The sequence below is a fragment of the Opisthocomus hoazin genome, chromosome 25, assembly GCF_030867145.1.
Source record: "Opisthocomus hoazin isolate bOpiHoa1 chromosome 25, bOpiHoa1.hap1, whole genome shotgun sequence".
In the NCBI taxonomy this organism is placed as follows: domain Eukaryota; kingdom Metazoa; phylum Chordata; class Aves; order Opisthocomiformes; family Opisthocomidae; genus Opisthocomus; species Opisthocomus hoazin.
The window spans coordinates 10,968,054-10,994,938 of record NC_134438.1 but is presented as its reverse complement, the minus strand read 5'-3'; the positions used below and the strand labels follow the sequence as shown (position 1 = coordinate 10,994,938).

Genomic DNA, 26,885 nt, shown 5'->3' with positions numbered 1-26,885 from the left:
CCAAGGGCGCTGGAAATCTCAGCTCCAACACGCAGGCAGTGAACGACGGGAGCCGCCGCGCCTTTGCTCACCCAGGGCCCGCAGCCACCTGTCCCGTCCCTGCCGCCAGGACCCCGCGCTCCCACGCCGCCAGCATCTGGCTGCTGGCAGCCACCCGCGTTCCAGGCTGTGGTAACCCAGCTACCTGCTGCTGGTTTTCCCCGTTAGCTACTTCAGGGCAAAAGCCACAAAAATTAGTATTTAGAGTTCACTTACTCCCTTTACTCGTCTGCCTACAAATGCCTAGTTTTGTCCTGAAAAAGGATCCCACATCTCTTCCAACTTCCCACATCTGGGGAACAGCAGCCCAGGGCCCGGGGAGCTGTGGCTGCCTTGGCACCGGAGCCTGCCCTGCCAAAGCCCCGCTGCGGCTGGGGCTCCCACCCACAGGACTGTCCTCTCTTTCCATCTATTTCCTTACTCCCTTGTTACGCACGTACCCCGAAGGGCTGGAGACGCCGGGCTCCATCTGGCAGCAGGGGAAGCCGTCGCCCCACAAGCAGACGAGAGGAGATCAGAGGAGACGACCTTTCCGGGGACGGGTCTGCTGCGGAGGAGAGCGTGCCCCCGGGGCTGCGGCAGCCACAGCCCCCTGCCCACGTCCCCGGGACATGCAGCCCTGCTTCTGCCCACGCCGTGCCACACACACGCGGCACGGCCCTGCCGGCCACCGGCGTGCCATCGGCTCCGCTGCTGCGCGGTGCCGCGCGTGGGGCAGGCGCTCCCGGCACCGACCAGCGCCGTCGCTCCCGAGCCTGGAGACGCACCCAAGGGGCCACGAACTCCTGTGGGAGGGCACGAGAGGAGAAGCAGCCAGGCGGGAGGGAAGGTGGTTTAATGAAGCGCCCAGTATTTTAAACCACTGAAGGATTAAAGCAAGGAAGGTATAGGATCTTCCACAAAAACTCAGTCATTAGCAAAGCACGAGGGTAAAGGCAATTGTTTTCTGTTTTTCCCTCTCTTTGACGACCCAGTTTTTTAATCACATCAGCACCAGGCTTTAGTGTTCATTTTTAAATATGCTTGGGTAACTGCAAACATTAACTATTCACGATCTTATCTTCAGTAGCTGTTGGTTCTCTGACACTGTGCCAGGGTTGAGATGCACATAACGAACCAGGGAGAGCTGAGCTTACCAGGGAAGGCAATAGCTGGTTTTTCCTGAGCGTCTTGTTGACACGATCACAGGATGGGGTGGGGTTTCACAACGCTCGGGCTCCAGCATAAATCAAGGCTTGTGGGGCAGGCTCTGATCATTGAGGCCATCCCCCTGCAATTGCGGTGGCTTGAAAATACATAAGAGCATGCAAAAAGCTGGGATCTGGGGAACACCATGGACACTGCTTCAGCTCCAGCCCGTTAGGAAACCCCAGGGCAGTCTATCAACATGAGGAGAGCCTCCAGAGCTGGGTGGAGGTGGCAGGCAGTGCTGCTGTCCCCTGCCCAGCCAGGTACAGCCCGGGTGCGGGCACTGGAGGAATCCGTGGTTATCAGGCATGTGAACTCATGAATACAAAAGTCACAAGCCGACATGCAGAGAAAGGGCAGCCCTTTAACTCTTGCTATGAAGACAACAGAAGGAACGGCATTCGCTTACAGCCTGGCTTTGCTTTTTGTAGCTGTCTCGGCACAGGTCCCATGCACAGGCCACGCTCCCCTGCGCCTGGGAGCAGACACAGGCCATGAGGAATCGGGCAGCACTGACAAATGCATCGCACGCGACCACAGAAACCCGGGCAGGGTCCCCAGGCGAGGCTGCCAGCGGCCACCCCAGCCTCTGCCGCAGAGCCTGGGAAGAGCCTCAGCCTACAGCTGCTGGCAAGGTGGGAGCCTCTGCGCGGGCTGGCTGGCGCTGCCAGGCTGCGTCTGGGGATGCTCGCAGTCAGACTCGTCCCCTGGGCCACCCCCAGCTGCCGGGCCGGGAGGGGAAAGCCCTGCGCTGGAGCTGTCACGGGCTGTGCTTCAACAGCAGCACACCGAGCCCAGTGACCAACTCTAGCACATCAGGCTGTGCACGCACACCCACCTCTCGTGAACGCTTTCCTTGGGTTCAGACTCCACTTGTCAGCAAGAAGAGGACGAGGCAGCTACAGGAGCTCGGGTTAACTTGGGAAAAGCTGCACAGCACTGAGAGCTGTGAACGGGTAAAACAGTGAAGCACATGAAACAGAGCACAGGAGAGCAAACGCGATTAATGATCAGGACATTAACCAGCACAAGAATACAGTGGTAGAAACAGAGCAAATTATCTGCAGGAATAAAAAACTTACTCCGGCTTTTAGGAGGGATGGTAGCTGGTAGGGCGGGAGGCACGCACCTCTCCCTCCTGCAGCAGGTGTGCAGGGGCACGCTCTCACCAACTCGTTTGTGCCGACAGTCTGTTTGGCACTTCAAAGGATCCGAACTGCAGAAGGCCAGCGCTGGGCGCACAGCGGTCTGCGAGTCTCCTGGCCCAGAGTCAACCACACCACTGGAGCAGCACCCAGACATTTCCAGCAAAGGGTACAGCGTGTTTCCTGCTGGAAAACTGAAACGAGAATCACAGAATCTGAGAACGCGTGAGGCTGGAAGGGACCTCTGGACATCACCCTGTCCAACACCCCATTCACGCAGGGACACCTGGGGCCAGCTGCCCAGGAACACCTCCAGATGGCGAAGTTCACTTTTTTTTTTCCTCTATGAAAATTAAATATCATAGAAGAAAAATTAATTACTTCATCTGCAAACTAACAAAGTTACACTGGATGCTCAGTCTATATAGCATTTTATTGAATGAAGGTATATTACAATAGACATATATTACACATGCTATACAAAATATACAGTCTCATGTGAAAAAAATATAAATAGACACTAGGATATAGCAACAGAGAACAAGAGCACCTTTGCTCACACTGTCTTAGGAACCCCCCCAGTTCCTGTACTGTTAGTACTTTGGCTTTACTGAAGAACCTGTTTGTGTCTACTGAAACCAGAATGGCCACCCTGTCCCAGCTGCACCTCCTGGGGGAAAGGAGAGATTTGATCTTTTCTGCAAGTCTGCCTAGGAAGCTTTCCTACAATGCCACATACAGCAAGGTGTTCTCCTACTCACAAGCTTCAGCTGTTTACAACCAGCTTGTGGACTTTAAAGAGACACCATTACGGATGCAAATGTCCTAATTCGTAACAGCAGCTTTTATAGGTCAACATCTCACAGAAATCAGTGCAGCTTCAGCTCCTAAACGGCTCCAAGAGCTAGCACTTCAGTCTGTTCTGGTGCAGACAGCATTAGTTTTAAAGCCTTGGTCTCGGCCAAGCACATCTCACCCACCTAAAGGGAGTTCAATCGCACTACGGAGTTGTGCCCAAGTACACCTAAGGTCTGGACATCAACAGCTGTACTGCGACAGAACTTATTCGCTCAGCTCCACAAACGAGAGGGATGAAAGAAAAAGTACCAAGCATTTGCTGAACGGGGATGGGAGACAGAGCAGCAGCAGGGCTGCTATCTTCCCGCTCGCGGGAAATCATGGCTCTGCACATGTGAAGAAGCGCTCTGCCCCAGCAGCCTGTATGAGTATCTGGAAAAAGCAGCAAGCAGCCCAAAAGGATGAAACTTTGCTGCTGCTGTAGTTTCATGACCTGACCTTTCTCATCTGGATTTCAACTGACAGTACTGGGTTCCTGCAACAGAGATAACTTTGGATTGAAAATAAGCACCATGTCTTAAATGCTGTCTGGAAAGGAAAAGCCTGGAGGAAATAAAACCAGAAAGGAATGAAGTTATGAATCTTCTTTTAGTGTGTGTGTTACTAAACCATTTATAGATGTCAGATCCCAAACAGTTTCACACACCTGTGTTTCTCTCTATCCAAAGGCCAAGGACAATTGGGTCCTCTTGCTATTAAAGCCACCGGCTATCAAAGCAACCACATTGCTTTGAGCACATGGTAAGAGCCCTTGGTAATACTCGCTTATTTGCATAGATCTGACTATTATTCATGCCCAAAGAGCTGTGGGAAGATAGTCGCTATGCCCAGCATTTCCTTACTCATTTGCTCAAACAATCCACAGTCAAAAGTTTCAGCCGTGATTCTGCATGACTGCATCTGCTACTTCAGTCACACCCCCTTCTACCTAGGAATGGATCAACGGGAGGTCTTAAATACCTCTCTTGGGTTGGTCCAAAACAAGTTTTTCTGTCTTTATAAAAATACAACATGCAGCTGTTTTCATTTCAGTACATATCCTACGACTTGAAAAAATGCAACAACGGCTAGGAAGCAAGGCCCTCGCTCCTCACGCGTGAGCACGCAGCATAATGCTGAAGCACTCTAACGCTGAGCACAACGTACTTCCTGAAAACCCGTCACTGACGAGTCTTTAACCCCTGCTACACAAAGGTGCATCTTCCCAGAAGAAAGAACTCTTCAGAAAGTGTTTATAATGTTCTTCCTCTTAATTCTGTCAGGCACATTCCTCTAACTAATGAAGTCTGCGTTTCCTCTGTTTCAGCAAGTACAGGGTTTTCAATATTGACGGGCTCCCTGCACGTTGCTTCATTTCACTCCTGTCAAATATTTAAACATTTTGGCCATGATGAGGTCTAGGGAACTATCAGAGAGTTCAACACAGCAACAATTTTGCCTGGTATTTCACAACAGAAAAGGACACAAATGTTTTAAACTACATACACCTCTTGGCTGTGCAAAGGAAACAGAAAATCCACAGTATAGTTCATCCAGTATTTATCAAATGCTCTCACAATTTATCCGATGCTTTTCATCACAACATTCTTTTAAAAAGTTCCCTTAACTGTCAGCTAGGAAAAATACATGGAGATCTCTCTGCAACATACACAATACAAAGGCTTTTTTTAAAGATAAAAGCTTTGAGTAATCTCTGAAACAAACCACCCAAAACTCCCATCTTATAGCTGTTTCACCAGATGACCAGAAGGAAACATTTTGTGTACCGTTCGTTTTGTTTGCTATTTACAGGAACTTCTGGTAAGCTGGATACCACAGCCTGGAGCACAGGTTAACGCTGCTTGTTAATGCAGGGTCTGTTGCGCTTTATGCTCTACCAGACAAGACAGGTGCCTAAGAAAGAGATTTCAGGACTCTCTCAACACTTCAATGAGGCAAACTTGGAATTCTGCTAATGTCATGACATGGATCAGCTTGCAGTCAGGTCAGGCAGGCTTAATGCATACAGAGTTGTATGTAACAACGAAATTCACCAATATCACAGCTTCATCACATACCTATAGTAAATTAATTTATTTCCAAAACTAAGACAGCTCTATCCCCTCAGAAACAAGCTTTCAGTCTCACCTTAAAAAAACCCCCAAACTTATGGCTTGATATGCAGCTGTCAAGACTAGCGGTATGATACATACTTTGGCATAATAAAAAATATATTTACATTACAGCCAACACATTTATATGCTTAGTGTATACAAAATATTTATAAATGCAAATTTATTTACAACTAGAGTCCATTATTCATAGGAGAAAACAAGCCCCAAACTTAGACTGGTAACAGATGCCTGCCAACAGTCTAAGGAACAAAAAGCTGGCCAAGAGTTTTATGCTTAGAATTACCGGGGAATTCCATGAGGCGGCCCCGAACATTTGTTTTCAAGCAGACAATGCAGTGTGAAATAGCTGTGCATTCTTGAGAGATTTTCAAAGCATGCACCAACACAAAGGCTGCTTCCAACAACAGAAAATCCAAGTTTTAATGATGTTCTTGTGGGTATCACTAACCATCCATGTATTCTGTTGCACATTCCCATTTTCCAATACACAGAAATCCAAGGAAAAGGGCATGTGCCACCTCCTCCTAGGGAGTCTGACTGCCTGCAGACACACATACCACAAGCATCTTTGGCCTTGGGGTTAGTCCTGAGGTAGTAACTACAAAAAGTCACTTGATATGGATTTGCTTTCAAGACTTCATTTTAGCATCCTATGTGGTTTCACTACAGTCATGAATGTTCCGCGTCCTATTAAAATCAAAGTTATGTTCACGTAACCTGTGGCAAGGTCTGGGTGAAGCAGCTTGTTGCCGGTCACTGTCAATAATGCCCTCGCTTCGCAGCAGTCGTGGGGTCTCACGGGCTGACTGCTGATGCAGAAAGTGTGAGTGAGAGAGCGCTAGGTCTTTGTTTACTCCCCATAAAGGAATCTGAAAGGGTTCTGAGGAAGAAAAATTAGAAGATTAACAGGAGCGAGTTCACGATAAACACATTCAAATTTTAGACAGATTTGAGTTGTGCAACTCAGCAATAACAGTCTTTGTGAGGTTATTTTCTCTATTTTTGGGAGCATATTTGACCGGATGCCCTCCCGTTTCAGCAATCTGTTACAGTAACCAGAAACAACATACACAGTTTCAGAGCAAATTTTTAAAAAGGCTACTTGGAAGAAAGTCAACATAAGAACAAGCAATTTTACGAGGAAAAAAAAAAAAAAAAAAAATCTTTTGGAGTTCTTTGACACCCAAGCCGGCTCAAACAGAAGGGCTATTTGAATTTCCTGCGTGAAGCTGTAACTCTTGGCTAACAGACGTCCTTGAAGTACAGGCAAGGGATCATATTCCACAAGCTTTAAGAGCTGAACTGCAGATTAAGAAATACTATCTTTTTAACATCACCCTTTTCAACTCTTAGGTACTGGATGCAAACTGAGGGCTAGTTCTGAGAACAGGTGGTTAATAAACAGATGAAATGCTCCACAAACTATGGTCACTTGAAGAATTAGCTGTGTATCAATACTGCAGGGCAGCACAAAGGCGGCCAGAGTTATCAGGGAATACAAAGCAGCAAGTGGGACATGGGACACTCACCATTAATCTGCTGGGAAGAGATTTTCTTTTCACTTATCTTGTCATGGTTGGTAAGGAAGACAGACATGTCTCTGTCTGTTAAGATATTATCAAGAGTACTGGTTTCATGTTGGGTGCGTGCTGTATACGTCTCCTTAGGCATGTGCACCATGAGATTAGGGAGAGTTTGATCCAGTGGGTCCTCTTCTGTGACGTAGGCATAGGGACAGTACTCTCGTGTCCTGGAGTAGATGTTTGCATTGTCGTAACAGTCCGAGCAGATCACCAATGGCGCTGCACCACCTGACAAACATGGTGGAAAGCCAAAATACTCTCAAAGAGTATAGGGATGCTTGATTTCCAGAGACTCTTTCATGTCATAGCATGACCATGCATTACAGCAGCACAGTTTGAAGGGCCTTTAACAGTTAACGTGGCAAGAGTACTCAGCTTGACTGTTTACGGAAAAAGTCACACGAGAAATGCTCTAGGCTCACCACCATCCAACCTCTCAACAGCTCTGCCCTTCTGAGGCTGACCAGGGGAAAACCACGGACATGACCGAGAGCGATCTCACATTGGCTCTCCTGTTTCAAGGGTAAAAGGGTTCCATGCAGGTCCAAGCAGACTGGGCACCGGGCTGAAACAGCCCTGGAATCAAACCAGGACACCTATCCACATTGGCTTCCGCTCTTGTACTAGACTTGTATCCTGCCTGCCCACACACCTCAGACCAACGATGCAGTGGTCACTGAGATGAGCTGCTTCCCAACGCCTTCCTGATGCAGACTCTAGTGTAGTAGGACTACAGACTAGAGGGAACAGATCATGGGACAGATGTGAGAAAACCTACACTGAAGGATCATTTTTGAAAGCCAGCCTATATAAGGATTGGATGGCTCCTCAGCATTTGGATGGTAAAAATAGCATCTCTATAGACTCAATAATGCAAATATCCTGAAGAGCATCCAAACAAGGTAGGGAAATAGCACAGACCCCTTAGCTATACAGTCTGCTTGCTACAATCTTGTCTGGCAGAGGCAGCAATTTTATGCAACAAAAGGTACAGCAAGTCACCTTCCAAGCAAACTTTATTTCCACCTCTATTGCCTAGACTCTTGAGATGTCAAGGAAAGAAACAGCGTAAAAAACTGCCTTGACATTTAACCTAGGAATTCTCTAATGGCATCCCTATGCTGCTGAATAGATCACAAACTCTCAAGCACAGAGTCTCTGGACGGAACTGTACTACTCTGGCGCGTGAAGGACAGCAGTCATGACATCTACATACAAAGGCACTCACAGCAGATGTGAGCTCAGACGCTGTTGGACCAAATATTTAAACAATGCACACGGAATGCAGAAGCTTTGATAGCAGAGTATAAACAAGCACTAAAAGAAAATCAGGAGATGCCTCACACTCGGGATGATCGATGAAAATTTTTGCATCAGCCTGAATTCTTCCCTAGGAAAAGTCCTCTTTGCCATTAACATGCAGTACTACCCTGCACTGTGCAATGCTGGGGCCAGCTATGAGGACTAGACTGTGCACTGGCATCATGCTGAAACCCAAGTAATACACGTGAGGGTTCTGCTTACCATCTGTGCCTTTATGCACATAGCCACCGGCTGGAGGCATGAGCTGCTGATGGCTTCCTGCCTCCGAGTTGCTGTAGCCTTCCTGAGGCTCTGACAGAGTTCCTTGGGAGGACAGGTAGCTGGGAATGTCCGCAGGTAGGTTCATCTCCTCTGCAAGGCAGAATTAACATTGATGACATTAACAACTAAGTGTGATGACTTCAAGGTAGTACCAACACTAATGCCTACACTAACAAAAACGTCATCCAAAATTTCAAGTCCTATGGTTTCCTTTTTCCTACCTCAGTGATTAAAAATCCGTATAGCTAGTTCAAAATGAACAGGGCCAGAACGGAAATTTACACACATTAGTCCAGGTCCTGAAAACATCCGTAAGTTTATTCAAGTACTTAATTCCAAATTTTAATGTTTTCCCTCAATGTAGGAGAAATCTAGTGTACAAGGAATAAAATCAACACACTGTTGATACTTAAAACACACCTCTAAAATGAAGGAATTTGAATTTAGAAGGAAATCTTCAGTTCTTCAATCTTATCAGCTCTAATGAATCCAGAAGTTTTACCACTCTTAACAAGTGTTTTGGACTAAAAACAGGGCTGAAGATTTGCTTTTGCACTTTACCTGTGTTAGTGATGCTGTAATCTTCGCTCTTCCTTCTCATGTGGTAGATCACGATAACCCACACCAGGGAAGTTCCCACAACGCAGCACACCACAACAATAATCACAATGCCTACTGTGGTCCAGCCATCCTCCTCGTGTACAATGCCGCTCTGGGAAGAATCACAGTTTGGGGAAGCCAGAACATTTAGGTAAATATGGCCACGCTCTGTGCCCAGTGTGTTGGACATAATGCATGTATACTTCCCAGCATCCTCCAGTCCAGCATCCACAATGATAAGGAGCTGATTTGCGGCAGCAAAGAAATGCCGTTCTGTGACTGCCAAAGGGCCATCGTCTTTAGTCCAGTTGAGGCGAGGGGCAGGACTGCCACCAGCTATGCACTGCAAAACCGCAGTTTCACCTCGGGTTACCGTTCTGTCTTCCAGGGGCCTAACGAAGGAAGGAGTTTCTGTGACAATGCAGGGGATAAAAAAAAAATTGTAAGATAACTTTGTTGTACAACACCGGCGCATACTCCATGGTATTTAAAAATCTGATCTGAACCTAAACTTCAGCAACGAGAAAGACAGGATTCAGGAAATCCTGTGAGTTTAGTGCTTCTATGGATCACTGCAGCAAACGCAGGTACAGCAAACACCCCCCCGATTATGCTAGCCATGGTCTGCTTTATGTATTCCAATTCTAAATGTGCATATGACCACAATGTTAAAAGTTAGCGTCTTCAAAAAATGCTGCATTCTAGAAGGAACTGTCCTTGCTTTATTAATCAGCATAGTTCATATTAGCTGTGACTAAATTTGTTCCACAACAACACAAATTATCTATCTAGTCCACACTGCTGGACTGAGGTACGCCCCTCAGTTCTCTCCTGCAAAAATCATACTAACTTCATTGGTCAGCACTGTAGCTTAGCTTGTAAAGCTTCACTGTTCAAAATCATGTCAAGTGCTGTTCTTTGGATTTTAGCCTCATTCTTTAGGACTTCAGCTTCTTACTTTCAGATAAGCTACACTACCACTCCAGAAGTGAAGCAACCCATCTGCAAGCACAGATTAGCACTCCCCTTACCTAAGACCGTCAGTGTGGCGTTTGCTGACAAACCACCTGCAATGTTTTGTGCCATGCAGCTATAGATTCCCATATCTTCTATTTTCACATTTGCAATAAAGAACACATCATCCTCAGGCATGACATGCATCCTCCTCTCCCTTGCAGCAGGGAAGTCTGTGCCGCCATCTTTCTGCCAGGAGATCTGTGGAGTGGGGTGGCCCTCTGCTGCACACTCCAGCCGGGCCATCGCCCCAGTGCGGATAGTAAGATCCATGGGGGTTTTCAGGAAAGAAGGCAGCTCTGGATCAAACAAGACATAGTTTCAGTGTTTTCAGTACCAGGACAAAAGCAGCAAAAGCTCCACAGCACAGAGAATATCTGAAAACAAGTAAACCTGAAACACACCTGTAGCTGTCCCCAAGAGAGAGGGGCAGATTCTTCAGAACTGCACAAATTTTCAGTGGTCATTTCTAAGAGCCTATCTAATCCTCCAAATTTAGAGCCAGTATCTACAGTGTTCATTTGGGGTGATCTGAAGGACAACATTTCTCATGGGGAAAAGGTTTAGCCTTCTTTGTAAGCCCTCTGTCGTACTTTTTCTTCCCTGGTAACAGGGAAGGCGAACTTCCACCTCGTCAGTCCAAGTCTGCATTACCTGTTCTGGACACGTGAAAGCAACACAGGTACCTCTGCTCTCAGATACAGTGAAGATCAGTGGTCTACTGACCGATGCGAATGCTGTTGTCTTACCTCCCTTCCCTCAAGCCAAAATAAATAGAATCATTATGGCTAAAATCAAAGGACTTCATAACTGGTTTTTCGGAGTTTGTTTCCAGTCCCGCCAGCTATTTTTGGCTGAATCTTCCCTAGTTTTACAAACACGTGGGTAAGGTGCTTAGTTCTGAAGAGACAGCAGAGGGAGCTTTTAGTTTAAGAGACTTCCACGTCCATTTAACTAGACGAACAACTAATTGTGTTATTATGAAAGCATGGGAGATCTCTGCCCATTTTCAAAAGTGAACAAAAGGCTTTTCAGCCACAAACAAACAAACAAAAATTTCTTTCCTGCTTTATCAAAAGATGTTTTGATACTTCTAAATACCAGCGAGAGAGTCTTGCAAGACTATTTTGGGCCAGCTCTCATGAAAAATATGACTTGTAGCTATTTAAATAAAGCTTTAGATTAAAAGTGTTTCTCCTTTGTTACCATTATTGCTTACCATTGACAGTCAGCTTGGCTTTGTTGGAATAATTGGAGCCAAAGTGATTGGTGACTATGCACTGATACTTTCCTTCATCGGTGAAATTCACATTGAAAAGGTGCAGAACAGTGGTATACTCAACCACCTCACCACTTTGCCGCTGATATCTGGCAAAATTTTCAACCTCTGCATCATACAATACTTCGCTGTCTTTACGCCAGGCAGTGGACATGGGTGAATCACTGCTGCTCACCGCAGTGCAAGTCAGAGTCACATTCATGCCTCGCAGAGCAACAGTAGTCTCAGGATGCACTCTTATCTGAGGTTTAGGGAAATTATCTGAAAACAAAAGCACCACGATTAGTTACTTTTCTCTTCAACTTGCAATTAATATTGCAAGAAAACTCATTCAAAAGACAATATAAGCAGAAAGAAAGCTTTGAGGACAGATGTCCTGCTTGAGGTGCGCATATTTAACTGTGTTCAGTTGGAAATCAGGCTATGAAAGAGGATTATAAGCACAGGCAGGCATACAGAATAAGCATTGAGAACAATCAGCGTAGAAGCGTGGTCTTGAGCAGCGCCCTGCATTTTGCATAACTGTCTGGAACTTGCTGTATTTCGATCACACATAAAAGCTGTGCTCAGCTGAAGAGCTAGGCTATTTTACGAAGGACTGAGACTTATTTTCAGGTAGTTCAAATATCCTGAAGAGCCTTTAAGTTCTACAAACACAAAGCACAGCAAGCTGCCAGTTCACTCTACCTCATCCCACTCGATGAGACTTAACACCTACTATTTCAGCAAAGACATTCTCGTAGGCACACACAGCGTCCAGTGTCAGGCACCATGGTGGTGATATTAGATTGGAGAAGTCAGTGCTCTTGCCTACACGATGATTATTGTAGCTTTCACCACCAAAAGAATGAAAGAATTGTGTACACACAAGTAACACTTATCAGATTGCTCCCCCGCAAACGGAACACCAGACTACTTCCAGGCCTGCCACCGACTTCACACCTGACTCTGGACAAAGAGTCTTTCAGTTTTCCACCTCACAGTTCGGTTACAAAAATAAACAGGCTTATGTCTGAAACTGGTAGTAGAGACCAGACAAACATTACAGATACGGATCATCAGAAAACGTGCCAGCGTATGAACTGCTCTAGCGTTGCTGGTATGGACAAGAACCAACGAGGAAGTGTCAAACAGCCCTTCCAAAGCTAAAGGCATTCATAAGCATGGAGAACAGAAGCGCAATCAGTTTTTAACAGTAACCTAAATGAAAAGCAATTCAGTCTCACAGAATTACTCCCTCAGGTTAGCTTCAGTGCTCAAACACAACAAAACAGAGCAAAGAGAAACAGAATCAAATCCCAAACTCCAAAGCAGACCCAGTGAGGCAGACAGGCCCGCGTGTGCGTCACGGCCAAGACCAAGCACCTCCAGCAGTGCTACAGCCTGCCTTCAGAGAGGTACCTGCGCAGATTTGCATTACCTAGTTTATATATCAGAAGTCATTAAAAATACAAACCACAGACAAAGTCGTCAGGGTCCACACTGAGCAGGCTTTGTCCTGCCAGCCATTCGGGGTGAGCACAGCTAACGTTTACCGCCTGCTGCAAACGGCTGTCAGTGAGCCACTGCGGCAGCCATTTCAGCTGGCAATCACAGAGCAAGCTGCTAGTGTTCAAAATTCTGCAGAAACAAGGCAAAACAAAAGTGTAGTTAAAGTTTGCCTTCCACATTCCTACATATGATTTCATGCAGCAAAACAAAAGCATACACAATCGGAAATTTCAAGATTTACAGTGTTCTTTTATGCCTGCCGGTATTTATTACAAAACATCAGCTATATATGCTATAAACAATCCAGAAAAAACTTCTCTATCAGCATGAAAACTTTACATTTCTTTTTAATTCTGAAGAAAATAACCTTGGATTTTCAACTTCAAAAAAAAAAAAGTTAAGCCTGTCTTTACAATTTTTCCATCCCTCTCTAAAGCAATTAAAAGGAACATAATACTACAGAGCAGCTCTATGTCTCAGACTTAACACATTTGCCGTTCTGAAATAAGCACAAGCCTCAACAGTCATTTTCATGCCAGCTAATAAGTATGGAAGAATGAAAGTGATTTGCCTCATACAGGTTATCTACTGCAGATTGTTTTCTCTGCCCCACAGAAAAACCACAAACAGGAAACAACGAATGGTCACTTGTTCCCCACCATCTGATTTCCAAGTTTCCTAAATATTATGTACAGGTATGACTGACTGCAGAAAGTCCAGCATTTTAACGAGAAGTGATATGCCACTAGATTAATCCAGTAGTGAGAGAGGAGAGGCACACAAACAAGCCAGTACTCCATTCTGCTGTTTGCCCATACACACCAATGATTCCTCACTTATAAGACTTCCACTGCCTTCTCCAATGCATTTGAACACCTAAGATATGTCCCCTCCAACTGGCAGATCTTGCAGACCAAGTCCATCCGGCCAAGATTAACTAATCAAGTAACAGTTTTAAAAAACAGATTACACAATACTCAGAGACTTTATCTCATAGAGATGACTGCGTTACAGTAGGATTAGTCTTGGGTGTGCAGGTCACTTCACGTTATAATACTTTAAACATCTGAAGATCGCAAGAGGCTCTAGCAGCTTAAGCATCTGCTGAGCAAGTAAAAATTCTCGTCTGGCTGTGAATTTTAAAGCCTTTTCCTAGCCCCAAAAATGGGAAGACAAAATGTAGCGTTTGCTAAGCCCCCTGAAAGATTCCTGATGAACTATTTCTTCTGTTCACTATCTACATGATAGCGTGTGCTGAGCTTGCTGCAAAATCTTAAGATACGAAAAAATTTAACAGTTCAGCACTGCAAGAAAAAATTATTTTCTACTAATTGCAACTAACAAAACGGAGGTGCAGATATTATCAAATCTTAAATCTCAGTACACTGCCACTGACATTGAGTCGATAATTTACCAGCATTGCTTTAAATATTGCACAATGAAAGCAGACACATTTTGGTCAACTTCAGCCAATCCTACAACGGCTGAAGGGTTCTTTACAAGGTAGGACTTGTAAAGAATCTCTAAATAATGGTCATGAACTTACAGCTCCTTCAGGTGAGCCTGGGCAAATGCATTTTCTTGGATGGACATTACTGCATTGTTGCTTAAATCTCTGCAAGTTAAGAAAAACAACAACAATGGGTAAGTATGATTTCATACGCTACCTCCAATTAAATTCTTGAAAATTTGGCAGAGAACACAAGACTGAAGTTGACGAATAATTAGAAGTTCTACAAAGTAAAGTACTTACAGATGTTCAAGTCCTTCAAGACCAGAGAATGCTTTTTTGGTAATTGACTTAATCTGGTTTCCTTGCAAGATTCTGAAAGACAAAGCCCCCCAAACCCAGACATCGGTCTGAATGTCAATACGAGTTCACAAATAAGACTCAAAAGCAGTTCCTTATGATGTTTAATTAAGTTTTTTCTAATTCTAGTTGAGCTAAAAGATCAAATGCTATTTTTTGAGCTTAAAGGCTCCACTAATTTTCCCAAGAACAAGGTTTCTTTTCAATTCTTAATTTAGAGATTTGGGTTAGAGACGTGTCAGAAGATAATTTAAGTCAGCAGAATGAAACGGTGATAAGTAGAACTTAGCAGTGGAGCAATAAGTTCCCAATACCAATCTGCCACAATCACATTAGTTCCTGAGACTGCACCTCGTACAAAGCTGGTTGTTACAAGCAATGTCTGTAGCTCCAGGGGATGGAGGCTCCTACAAAGCACAGGACATGAGGGATGAAAAGTGCATAGTCTAAGTACTGAAAAGCTGTTAATTCAATAGCATTTCATATTTGCTGAAAAATACTTTGTTGTTTTGGCTTTTTTTGATAAGCGATAACTTTTACCCAAACTAAAGAAGCACAAAAATTGACGATCATCGCACAGCAGGACTGGGCTATCCAACAATAAACGCAGCCAAATACTAATGACTTAACTGCTCCAAATTGGTGCCGCAAGGTGGCCCAGTGCTACACAGATCCACGTTCCTGAACATGGAACCCAAGCCTGTATCAAGAGGCTGTAGCACACAAGTGGAAACAGAATACAGCTGCCAACTAGAAGGCTTTCTGCCTTGTCTCACTGATTTACAATTACTTCATATTTTGCACTCTCCCTCCACTCTGCATGCCTGGGAAGCACTGTCATTTACTGGTTTGTAATACATACAGTTTCTCCAGCCTGCCAAGTCCCACAAACGCTTCATTTGCATCTTCTATGGCCCAGGAGATCTCATTGTTCCGCAAGTCCCTGCAGGAGAAGAGCTTTCTTATAAAGAAGCCTTGTAAGATCATCATGACCACTGCTAGTGGTGAGCTAGGGAAGAGAACTTACTGCTGTACAGGCCTGCTATGGTGTTCTGGCACAGTGTCACCTGGAAGGTCTCAAATCTTTTGTAAAACTAAGTTTGTCAGAAGATGAATATTCCATTTCAGAGATGCAAGGGAAAATAGACTTGTTCAACATCAGTGCCACAGACAGAACCACAAATAAATTTCTGAAGTACAACTTCTTGATGTGGTATTTAAGGAACAACCCAGTCTGACTAGCACTTGTCATGTGATGGACTATCTACCAGAAGCTAGGAGAGGCTCCTGAAGCAAGTTGGTTCATGTGAGTGAGTTAACCAATACACTAGCAGCATTAATCTTCCTGAGTAACAGGCTTATAATGGCATTAGCATATTAAGAGATTACATACAGGTTACAGCGTAAGGCTGCCAGGCACAAAGCAGTAGATTTGCAGAATGAAGTTGATATTCTGCTCACAAATCTTGTTACCAGCTAATGGGATTTCTGTTTGACCTCTGCACAGCACTTCGGCCCTGCACATACAAGAGCAGTCCAAACAGCAAAAGCAATACAGCAATATGGTTCAGAGCAGATTAAAATTTTTTTAGAAAGAAGGCAAAATCAATTCCGTTGTATTTTTAGCCTGAACGGCATGGACTGAGCCAAGAGTTTTTGTCAAAGCCACAATTTTCATCTGTTTTGATACCACTGTGCGCAGAAGTCCCTGCAGACAGGAGTGTGTTTAAAGGAAGAAACACCAATGAAAAATAGTCTGTACCGCACTTTACCAGATATTATATGCATCAGCTTGATGGAGCTTCCAAACAAGTCAACTGACACAGAAAACGAGCTACATATACAAGCAATTGTATACATCATCTCATATAAACACTTCTTTCCTTGTGCTAATCGTGGAAAAATGAAGTATCTACTTTCCCTTGGGTGAGTCTATAAATTGCACAGAACACCATCCTGGAAGAGACTGGGATCAACCTCCAGCACACTGTCAGTGGTAAAACATTATTTTCTTGTTTTTCTTACTTCAAATATGGAAGCCTTGCTCTTAACAGCATGCAGCAGTCACTTCCACAATTAATATATACACACTTTAAAGTTTAGGACAAACAGAAGAGAGTTCCTTGATTCATTCATCACAAGGTCTTAACAAATATGACTTTGATACTTGCTCACATTAAGTATTTTCCTCTTTGAAAATTATTCAAGCTAAGGCACTGAACATGGATGTGATCTAGTAAGAACGACTAGACGAAAAATGTGACAAATTTATTTTCAGGTTGCTAATTCTTGTGATTTGAAAGTTTTTCCTACAATCATCTCCAGATCTGCTTCAGAATTTTAGATTGTGAATGCTGGAGTGGTATCAATGCCAAGTTACTTGCAGTATTATGAAGTAAATAACTTAGTAAAATGTAAAACTTCAAACTTCAGTGCTACTCTTAGATACACCTTTAATCCTATCTTGCTCTTATTACTTTGCAGTTAATATAGGGTTTTACAGTTTATTATCATTAATTAAAGCTGCATTGCAGAATAGCGGCAGGAGCTGAACATACAGAGAAACATTTACATCAGCCTTAGCACTGAAACAACCAGTATACAAGCAACAATGGAACTAATCTGACAGCCACTCGGTATCTCCGTTGTTTGAGGTATTTTTACACTCCACTACTCAGACCACTTAGCAAAATGAGTAGGCAACCCAAAAGAAAAGCCCCTCATTGTGCGAGCTGAGGAGCTGGCTCCTCATGCTTGGCTGGGCACGAATGCTTGGAGCCTCGTTAATCAGCGCTGCCCTGGGTCCGCACATTCCAGCCCCAGAGCCAAGGGCCAGCCTCTCCGCTGCAGACGCCCCTGAGGAGCCCAGGAAAACCTACCAATTAATCTGCTCTTGTTCTCTTTCATGCTATTCTGAATCTAAGAAATTAGTTTTAATTATTTCATTAAAAGGTTGCATTAAGGTTAACAGAATATGACTGCTTACATAAATCTCTCTGGTGAGTTTGCTTATTTAAGCATTTATTTAATGAACTGACAGAGGGGTTATAAACTTTCACTCCTTTCTCAACTACCATTGTTTAGGATGACTACAACTGTTCAGATCTGCTTAGGACACTTTTTTTTTTATTAAGAGCCAGGGTTGAGTCTCTTCTTGTCAGAAGCAGCAAACAGCTGCAGCTGCTAGGCAAGGTGCTGGCAAGCGCCGAGCCGTGCCTCCGACAGCCAGAGTCAGCCCACACTCCTGCCGCACGCTACGCCTCTGGCTTCGGCACACAAGCACGGCGGCCAAGACCGTACCTTCTGCAACCAAACGGATTCAGCGCTTGGTTCCTGAGGTTCCAGCCCTAACAAAACCCTCTGGAATACAGAGGCACAGGCTGACCATCGGCTCCACAACTGGCACTTAGGCAAGCCGACTACCCACACCCTCTCAGAACCGGTGTGACACGCAGCTGGGCACTAAAGGTCACCAAGCCACTGTTTCCTATCACCACAAAAAGTAAGTGGTTGGTTTTGTTTAGCTGTGCCAGAATTCTGTTATCTTGGCAAACCAAAAGATTATCAGCCCCACCATGCCTGCAGGAACGACGGCACACAACAATGCCAAAACACTGCTCTCAGCCTTGCACAGTGCAATGTTCATCATCTTTACTTCCAAAAGCTTCACCGCATTAAACTGAGATTTTAACTGTACTTACAAGTTTCGAAGATTTGTCAGACCTCTAAACACACCATCAGCAATGTGACTAATGCGATTGTCACCCAGATTTAGTTTCTCCAGTAAACCAAGTCCCACAAAGGCAGACTCCTTGAGGCGAGTTAGCTGGTTGTACGACAAGTCTCTAGAAACATTGAACATGCGCTTTAAAGGCAAGTAGAGGGGGACTGATTATGAAGACACTATCAAACTTGATTAACTATTGAGTTTTGATTAACTTCTCTAACAGAACACTTACAAAAATAAGTGAAATACACGGCATTACCATGGGTCTAACAAGGAAATTGAGTACTTCCTCTGGTAATTCATTTTTGCTATCCAATCTGTTACTGCAGCATTACAAAATCCCCAATGAAAAGCAGCCCAGGACTTACAGCTCAGAAAGTCTTTGGCAGAACTCCCACGCATCTGGACTGATCCTGCTAATGGCATTCTGGCTAACATAGAGTTGTTGCAATGTCCGCAGACCATACAGCCAGCCCTTGTTTACTTCTGTTAAGTTATTGTGTTCCAGTTCCCTAAGGAATTAGAAGGAAAAACATTTGCCAAATAGATAATCAATGAAACACATATTTACAAAATTTCACCTTGTGGATCTCAAAATGATTTACTAACATGAAGCCTTAGGCAACCTGAAACGCACAATTATATTCATTCCACCAAAACCTAATGAGCGAACAAGAGTATATGAAGAACCAAGTAACTCAACAACAACTGCCATGATCCAGTGGCAGAAGCAAAACTATAATCTCTGTTCTCAAAAGACTATTTATTTTTCAAAAATCTTTTGCTAACAGAGCAGGGGTGTGCCATGCAATATCTCTGTCAAACAGTCGCATAGCGAAGAACCATCCCATGTTATGAGAAGTGCAAATGAAAACCAGCAAAAAGCAACCAAGAGAGTCAAAGCATTCCTGATCACCAAGTGGGAAGCAGTTGGGGAGAGAGCCAGTATCTTTCCACCTCTGAAGTAACCAGACATGATGTCAAAATAATGGGAAAACACAGATGTGTAAACCCATTTCCTGTGATGCTCATCAATATTTCAGCACATCCCTGATGAAAAGGAAGCCATACAGGACACAACCCTCCACAGCTACAGTCCCTAAAAGAAATTCCACAACTAGGCATACTCACAATTCTTCTATATTACCCAGGCCAAAGAATGCTCCATCCATTAGTCTGCTAATCCCATTGCGCTGCATTTTCAAGGATTTTAAGGATTCCAGTCCTTGGAATGTAAGACTTTCCACTATTTTAATCCGGTTCCTTTTCAGTTCCCTTATGTAAAGATAACATTGAAATATTAAGACATCTCTTGATTAAGCACTTTTGTGAAAGTCAAGAACACATACTGAGATGAACAACACAGCTGTAAACTCTATGTTTCTAAGCTTTCAAGACTGCTACTTACAGAAACTGCACGTGAGGCAATTTGAAGATCTTTGGCGGAATCACACTAATCCTATTTCTGTTCAACTTTACCACCATTAGTGAGCTAGATAAGTTATCAAGACAGCCTGCTTCTAGAGTAGTTATTCTGTTGTTACTCAGATTCCTAGGAAAGGAAGAGGAAAAGCAGCCTTTCAGAACATGGAGAATTTTATGAACACAACCGCATAAGCACTTCAAAGCGACCACTTTTTATTAGAACTCAAGTTCTTTGAGAAGTCACATCAAAAATCTGAATTCTGGTATACCAAACAAAATAATTTTTTCCCCAAACGAAGCAGTGCTAGGAGCTGATTTTTACTGCATGCCCATGCTTCAGTTAGACATAGCGAAGACAACATCAACAGTGATTTACCCAAAATGGGCAGAAACCATCCCATGTCCCTGCTGGCTGAAGTACCTGCACTTTGACAACGGTAGTTATTGTTTTCCATACTATTTGAAAAAATGCAATACAGATTGGTACGAAAAGTATTTTATTTCAAGCACATTTGTAGCTACATTGACCACCATTACTGGTTCACGCAAGCTTGCCTACTTTAAGACAGTAACTTAGAGTAGATGAGGTCTTCAACATTATTGTTGTAGGGCCAGGAATCCCAGACATAACAGCTCACTCATACTTACAGGTACTTCAGTTGCATCCGTGGAAAAGAAGAAGCTTTGATTTCTGATATAAGATTAGAACTAAGATCTAGATTTTCCAAAGAAAGGTAAACTTGGAGTTGCTCAGCATTTATTTCGGGAATGGTATTGTGTACCCTGAAAAATACCAGCAAGAAATATGATTATCAAAACACGCCATCCTTCAAGGAAACAGCTGAAACAGACATGGGATTCTGTATATCAACATTATTAGCAAGCCTCTTCAATGGGACATGTAGCCCACACTTCAGAGTGCTAATTCCTAAAGCAATACTGAAAATCCAAGAGCTATTTGCCACCTCGACATACGAACAGATTCCGCTTGTAGGGCCTATGGCGGGAACTGTCATTGCTAGACTGAATTCCTCCCCTTCAAAGCTGCCTGCCTTGGCTGACTGCATTTTATTGGTAATTCAGGGTGACTTGTGTCTAACTGATTTGTATTTCTTTAAAGAGTGCTTACATACTCCCTAAAGCACTTTAGATGAGTAGTATTTCAAGACAAAAGAAGCTATGTTTTCCTACAACTTGACAGCAGAACTCTAGACAACTCTCCCACTTGTTAAACAAGAAAAAGGCAGACAAGCTATTACTTACAATGAGAGAAGAGTTATGTTAGAAGTGCTTTCTCCAAAATACGGAATTTCACTTAGCTCATTGTAATTCATTTTCCTTAAAAAACAAACCAAAACAACAACAACAAAAAACCAATTACTGGCGCTTCAAAGAGAAGAAAAAGCCTTCTGTACAGTAGCTCGTATCACAGAACATATTTAACAATTTTGTTATGTTAACAATACTTAGTAGTTGACAATAAAGATTCCCTAAAAGCTTAAATACTGATAATTTGAACAATTTCATAGCGAAGTATACTATTTTTTACCATTCTCATGGATACTATTACTTCTCTAACTTACAAACAGCTGTAGTCAAAACAAATATCTCATTTCTTTTTAAAAATATTGGTCTTTTAACCTTTTAGGAAAATGTTTTCTGCTCACAAAGCAGTTTTGTACATAAAATGTGCTGCCAATCTAACGCATCCATTTTTAATTATCTGGCACTGAATATTTCTGCAAGTCAGACCAGCTATTCAGAAATGCAATGAAATGTACTAATCAGAATTCGGTACAAAATATTTAGAGTTTATCCTCATAAAAATGAACTTACACTTCTTGAAGTGTATGAACAGATAAATCAATGCTCCAGTTGGATGACAATAAATGATTGTGACTTAAATCCCTAGAAAACAAAGAGAAAAGTTATCCCAGCTCCTATAATTAAAAACAAGTACACTTTATGCAACCTGAAAGTTTTAAACCATATTTTGGATAGCTACAACTCCTCCTTCACCAAAGGAGGAAGAGGTTCTAGCTTGTTCTAGTGGTCACTCACAGTAAAAGTCTAGACCGTTCTATTTCTGGTTTTTTTGTTAAAAGGGCTTCTTGAAAGAAAGATCATGTCTGATCAGAGCATTTTTCCCTTAAATCACAGCTTTATCTACAATACTTGCCTATCGTAAAAAAAACAAACTTCCCAGGGACACAAACATAATTTCTTACAAAATGTCTGTCGCTGAGCTGTATTCTGTAGAACAATCCCCATTTTCCTCAGCCTGCCCCGCTTTCCACAGCGGCTGACTAGTCAAGGCAGGCTTATTTCAAAGGAACAACATACACACAATTACCAAACAGGCTGGAGGGGAGAGAAACACGAGGCCGAGAAGCTTGTCGAAGGCGTGCTTTAGTGTCAGTTGGTTTTGCTTATAGGAAACAAATGCAGGAGTTGGATTGTTTCAATGGGCAAGAGAGTTGTTAAACCTGGTGTTAATGCCCATACTGGATGTTGATGCTATTCCCATTGCTTTAAGTTTAAAGTAGGATTTCACTTTTGCCTTGGACTTGGTCCGTAAGCTGTTGTAGGAAAAGCAAAAGCATGTCCACTTCCGAGAGCTAACTCTTTGGGCATGGACGATCTCCACTTTGTGACACGAGTCAAACCTTGAACAACAAAAAAAAAGGTTCATGATGGGAACCTGGTTCTAGCCATACGAGTGAGGACAGAGAGACGTCACTGCAAGCAGTGAAACCAACTCATCTTTTTGATGCCTTTCTGGCACCAGTCCAGAAGAGAGACGAATCCCTGAAGCTTGTGCTGGCAGCCCGAGCCGCTGTGCGTCGGAACAGGCCTGGCACTGCTGCCGGACCTGTGAACTACGAGCGATGCCCTCACCACAGTCAGAGAGCCGCTGGTAGGTGCACATACAACTGAACACTGCCTATTTCACCAGAAAGCCCGCCTCTGCTAGCTAGTTGTGCCTGCCTGTCAGCAAGGCATCGCGCTTCTCACGCCATTTCCAATTCTGACATTGAGCACAGAGCCACAATCTGCTATTTTCAGCAAGCGCTGTTCACCTTCCAAGGAGGTCCTGTACCACTGATTCTCTTCCATGATTACAGAAGTAACAGTGTGTATTTATTACGGCTAGTTTTTAAGATCATCACACAGGCTGTGGCTATGCTGACACAGGAGACAAACTTATCTTTTAAGAACAAAACTACTGTGTGTCTGTTAAAAAGAATATAAAAACATAATTGATCACAGTTAAAAATATTTCTGCTAACAACCAGGCTCGGGCAATCACAGCACCCAGGTGTACGCCTGCTCTTGCTATAGCTTAGGGCCTGTGGTCGACTTCAACTACACCATGGGTCAGACCCGTACAGACACAAAGCTGCCCAAAAATCGTGACTAGGGGAAGAAAAGAAATTGTACTGGTGTCTCTGCTGAAGAAAGGGTTGCAGCACAAATTTAATCCTCACCAAGCACCAGTAAGTGTCTGTCGGTGGGTGTTAAAGCTGCCACAAGAACCCTCCTCGCACAGGGAAGACGTGCCGACAGCCAGAAGACAACCTGAGCAGGACCTGGTTTTATTCCCCCAGTGCTCACGGCACTACCGACACAATTCCCATCTGTAAGACCAGAATCTATTGGGAGAGAGCAAGAACTTGACAGACTATCCTTAACTTCCACTCAGGCTCAGCAAGAAAGATACCGTTCTAGCAATGAATTATTAAAATCCCAGGTGTCATCGCAAGTCAGATGGTTGTTCATACATTCTTTTAATTACATCAAGATGTAAATTACACAGATACAGCAGCAAACAGGTTTGCTAACAATTATTCATTCCTCCAATCAAAAAAAAGAATCAAGGGACCCTGGAGAAGAGAACAATGCACATGTGGCCACTGGATGCTACTCTGCAGGCTGGCTCCTCAATAAATATAGTAATTAAGCCAATCCTAAATGCCAGTAACACATGCAAACATCCGAGTCTGGACTGCTGCTAGAGCAGCCCCCCCATGTCAGGGGGATCCACGCTGCCACCGATCTTCCAAACATGTGGGCACCCAGCCAGCGCCGAGGAGACTAACTTGGTAGCAGTGGGTTTAGCCAGACTGTCGGGTACTAAGATGCACTATTTCCAAAGGACCTGAGCACGACCCATGGAGGAAGGACGAGACAATGGACACAGAAGGTGACAACGTACCCCTCCAGGTGTCCGGATGCTACACTGACAAGCAGAACCGTGCCACGGGTGCAGAGCCAGACCAACCTGTGTGTCAGGAATGCTCAGCGGGCACCGACAAAGATCTCGGGAGTCAGATTAATATGCAAAGAAAATAGAAACTTGATTTTTCTAAGGTTTTCAGGAAGAATAGTACAGAACATTTCAGTTGGAAGGGACCTACAACAACCATCTAGGCCAACTGCCTGACCAGTTCAGGGCATGTTATGCAAGATACAGAGCAAACATGCAACATTCGTATTTTAGAGATTCATCTGGTATTGTATACAAAATCATCTAAACATTCATTTTGAGCTGGAGTGGTATTCATCTCTTAAGTAAACAAAACCAAACGCACACACCAAATCGACTACTCTACACTTAGTCCTGGAGAGAGCTCTCAGTTCAGCCCAGCTGAGCATGCCCACCTCCCCCCGTGTCGCTGTGCAGGTGAAGCCGCGCAGCCAGCCAGCCCCTTAGGCAGAAAACACATAAGCTCACCCAAAAGACCTGTTGTGAAGGGAACTAGCTGAACTAATTAACTGATACCTAATCTACTTTTATTCACCATCTCCCTAGTTACCAACATGTATAAACACCCTTTCAGGCACTCTTCCACAACGGGAAGGCAGTGACCACCAGAAGAGTGCTTCCCTTTCCCCCTACAGAGATGCAGTGCTTGCTCTAAAGAACTCAAAGATGCAGACACATCAAAAAATATTCGCTAACTCTTTGACTTCCCTACCCTTTTCATCACCCACCAGGTTATCCACAAAACGTATGTAATTCAGCAGCAAACATGAAGTTACAGTTGCCCGAATACTTCCGTCATGAAAAAGGAGTTCTGAAGGTGCTCTCCTCGCCTCATCAAAAACAAAACACCAAAACAAAATCAATGCCCCCACAAACTGGAAGCATCACCTGCAAGTAGTTTGAAAGAGTTAGGAAAAGCAGGAATTCTTCGTCCTCAAAGTTAGATGAAATTATATTACAGAACTGAGAAAAAAAAGCACATCAGGGACGACTTCATGTGAGAGAAATTAAGCTTTGATTAATTTTAAACAGCTTGTATGCATTATGGCTTGTTTAGATTCAGAACTGCTAGAGTAGTCCTAGGGAAGAAAAAATATCACCCCCACACACACTTAAGTGTGCCAAAATCCTGAAAGCCACAACAGAGAACATACACTTAATTATTGTTTGCAGCATATGCCAGATTGCATAACGTAGCACAGCGCCAGTACCGCTTCTTCCCACTGCATTTCGTGCCAAGCAGTTTTAAACACACCCTCTATCAGCTTGGAGATACAATTATCTGTTGAAGCTTGAAAACTTGCTCTCCGAACAGTATGGGTATCGTTTTATTAGCCACCCGATGAACTTCCAACTCCCTTTTCCAGGCACTGCTAATGCTAAGATGTCCTCGTACTTTTCCAAACGCGAAAGGTTTCACAGACAAGTTAGTTGTATTTCTCTACTGAAATACACATTTTCTCTGAAGCACTTCCCATTGCTTCGCATGCAGGGAAAGAAGAGAACCACAGAACCTCAAAGGGGCAGAAGGTGGTAAGCTTCCTGAGATATGCCGTTTCTAATACGGGACAGACTCTTGTGTCCTGCTAGAAGAATTCCTGGAGCTAACTGAACACTGGTTTGCATGCTTATGCTATCTCCCAAATGGGCTTTTTTTTCCTTGGTCTGGAGTATTGTTATTCCTATCAACCGGGAAACACGACCACTCCGAGCGGGCCTGAGAACTCCTGGGTGCACACAAGTGGTTTCTGATAGCCCTCATGCTTCAGCGTCCCTTCCAGCCCAGCGCCCTGCAGCCAAAGGTGGCAAATACAGTGGTGACTGTGACAGCAAGGGCCAGGGAATGATAAAGGCGTACTGCACTCACCCCCTGTGAACACAATTCAGAGTATTTTTTTAATTAAACTCTTGGGAGCAGAGACTGAGGGTGGGCTATCCACCGCTTTGTGCATGGCTTTTTTGACAAACAACGGCAGCAAATGCCCAGGGGAGCCCACTATGGTTTACCTGAGGGAAAAGGAGGGACTCGCTGAGCTGCAAAGCAGCAAGGGGAGGCAGAGGAAAGCCGAAGCGGCAGGAGCTGCCACAGCAGAGAGCTGGAGCCGGGGGCTGGAAGGAATATTTGTACTCACAATCGTAACGGGCCGTGTCCTACAGCCTGACCTGAAAACAGCCAAGCGCCGGCTTGGCCGGCATCAAGAAACCCTCCGCTAGCCACCACCCGCTCCTGCCTCCCGCTCCTCTCAGCCGCTGCCGCCAGACAGCGGGGTGAGCAAAGGACGAAACCCGCGCCTCGGCGACCCCGCAGCACGGAGCCTTCCTCCGGGCGGCTGTCGGTGCTGCGGGGCCGGACCCTCTCCCCCTCCGCATGCCCGCCCCGGCTCGGCCGCTGCCCCGGCGAGCCCGGCTCCACCGCCGGCGCCCGCTGCCCGCGCTGCCCGGTCCGTGAGAACAACCCGCGGCCGCCGAGCACCGGCCCCGCGGGCCTCCGCGCCCCGCTGCGCCCGCCCGGGGCCAGGCCGCGGCCTCCCGCAGCGCTCCGCCGCAGGCCGCGCGCCCGCCGCCAGGCCCCGGGCCGGCCCCGCGCTCGCCCCCCGCCGCCCGCCAGGCTCCGCCGCGCTCACTCACAGGCCCGTGGTGCCGGCGGGCAGCGGCGGGATCCTCCTCGGGCCCGGCCCGGCGGGCAGGCGGTGTCGGCTGCAGTCCAGCAGGCCGCGACGGCAGGAGCAGGGCGCGGCGCAGGGCTCGGCGGCGGCCGCCC

At 44.8% G+C, this 26,885-nt stretch overlaps 1 protein-coding gene across 1 annotated transcript; it reads right to left on the bottom strand.

The window, feature by feature from the left end:
• Positions 1 to 2,786: 2,786 nt before the first annotated feature.
• On the bottom strand, positions 2,787 to 26,885 carry LRIG2 (leucine rich repeats and immunoglobulin like domains 2). The gene is made up of 18 exons (XM_075442869.1): positions 26,753 to 26,885; positions 21,694 to 21,765; positions 21,121 to 21,195; positions 20,506 to 20,640; positions 19,841 to 19,984; positions 19,564 to 19,707; positions 18,801 to 18,944; positions 18,407 to 18,550; positions 15,568 to 15,648; positions 14,649 to 14,720; positions 14,442 to 14,510; positions 12,861 to 13,024; positions 11,345 to 11,665; positions 10,143 to 10,424; positions 9,073 to 9,522; positions 8,452 to 8,601; positions 6,874 to 7,155; positions 2,787 to 6,224 (listed from the first exon to the last, which is right to left on the bottom strand). The coding sequence occupies exons 3-18, from the start codon at positions 21,189 to 21,191 to the stop codon at positions 5,995 to 5,997; spliced, it is 2,883 nt and encodes a 960-aa protein (XP_075298984.1). The 5' UTR covers positions 21,192 to 21,195; positions 21,694 to 21,765; positions 26,753 to 26,885; the 3' UTR covers positions 2,787 to 5,994.

Coding starts and splice junctions, on each gene's coding strand:
- LRIG2 (XM_075442869.1), bottom strand. CDS start 21,191: ATGAATTACAATGAGCTAAGTGAAATTCCGTATTTTGGAGAAAGCACT. Junction 19,708..19,840: donor TTGCCTCACGTGCAGTTTCT/GTAAGTAGCAGT, acceptor TCTTTACATAAG/GGAACTGAAAAGGAACCGGA. Junction 18,945..19,563: donor CTGGGTAATATAGAAGAATT/GTGAGTATGCCT, acceptor CTAATTCCTTAG/GGAACTGGAACACAATAACT.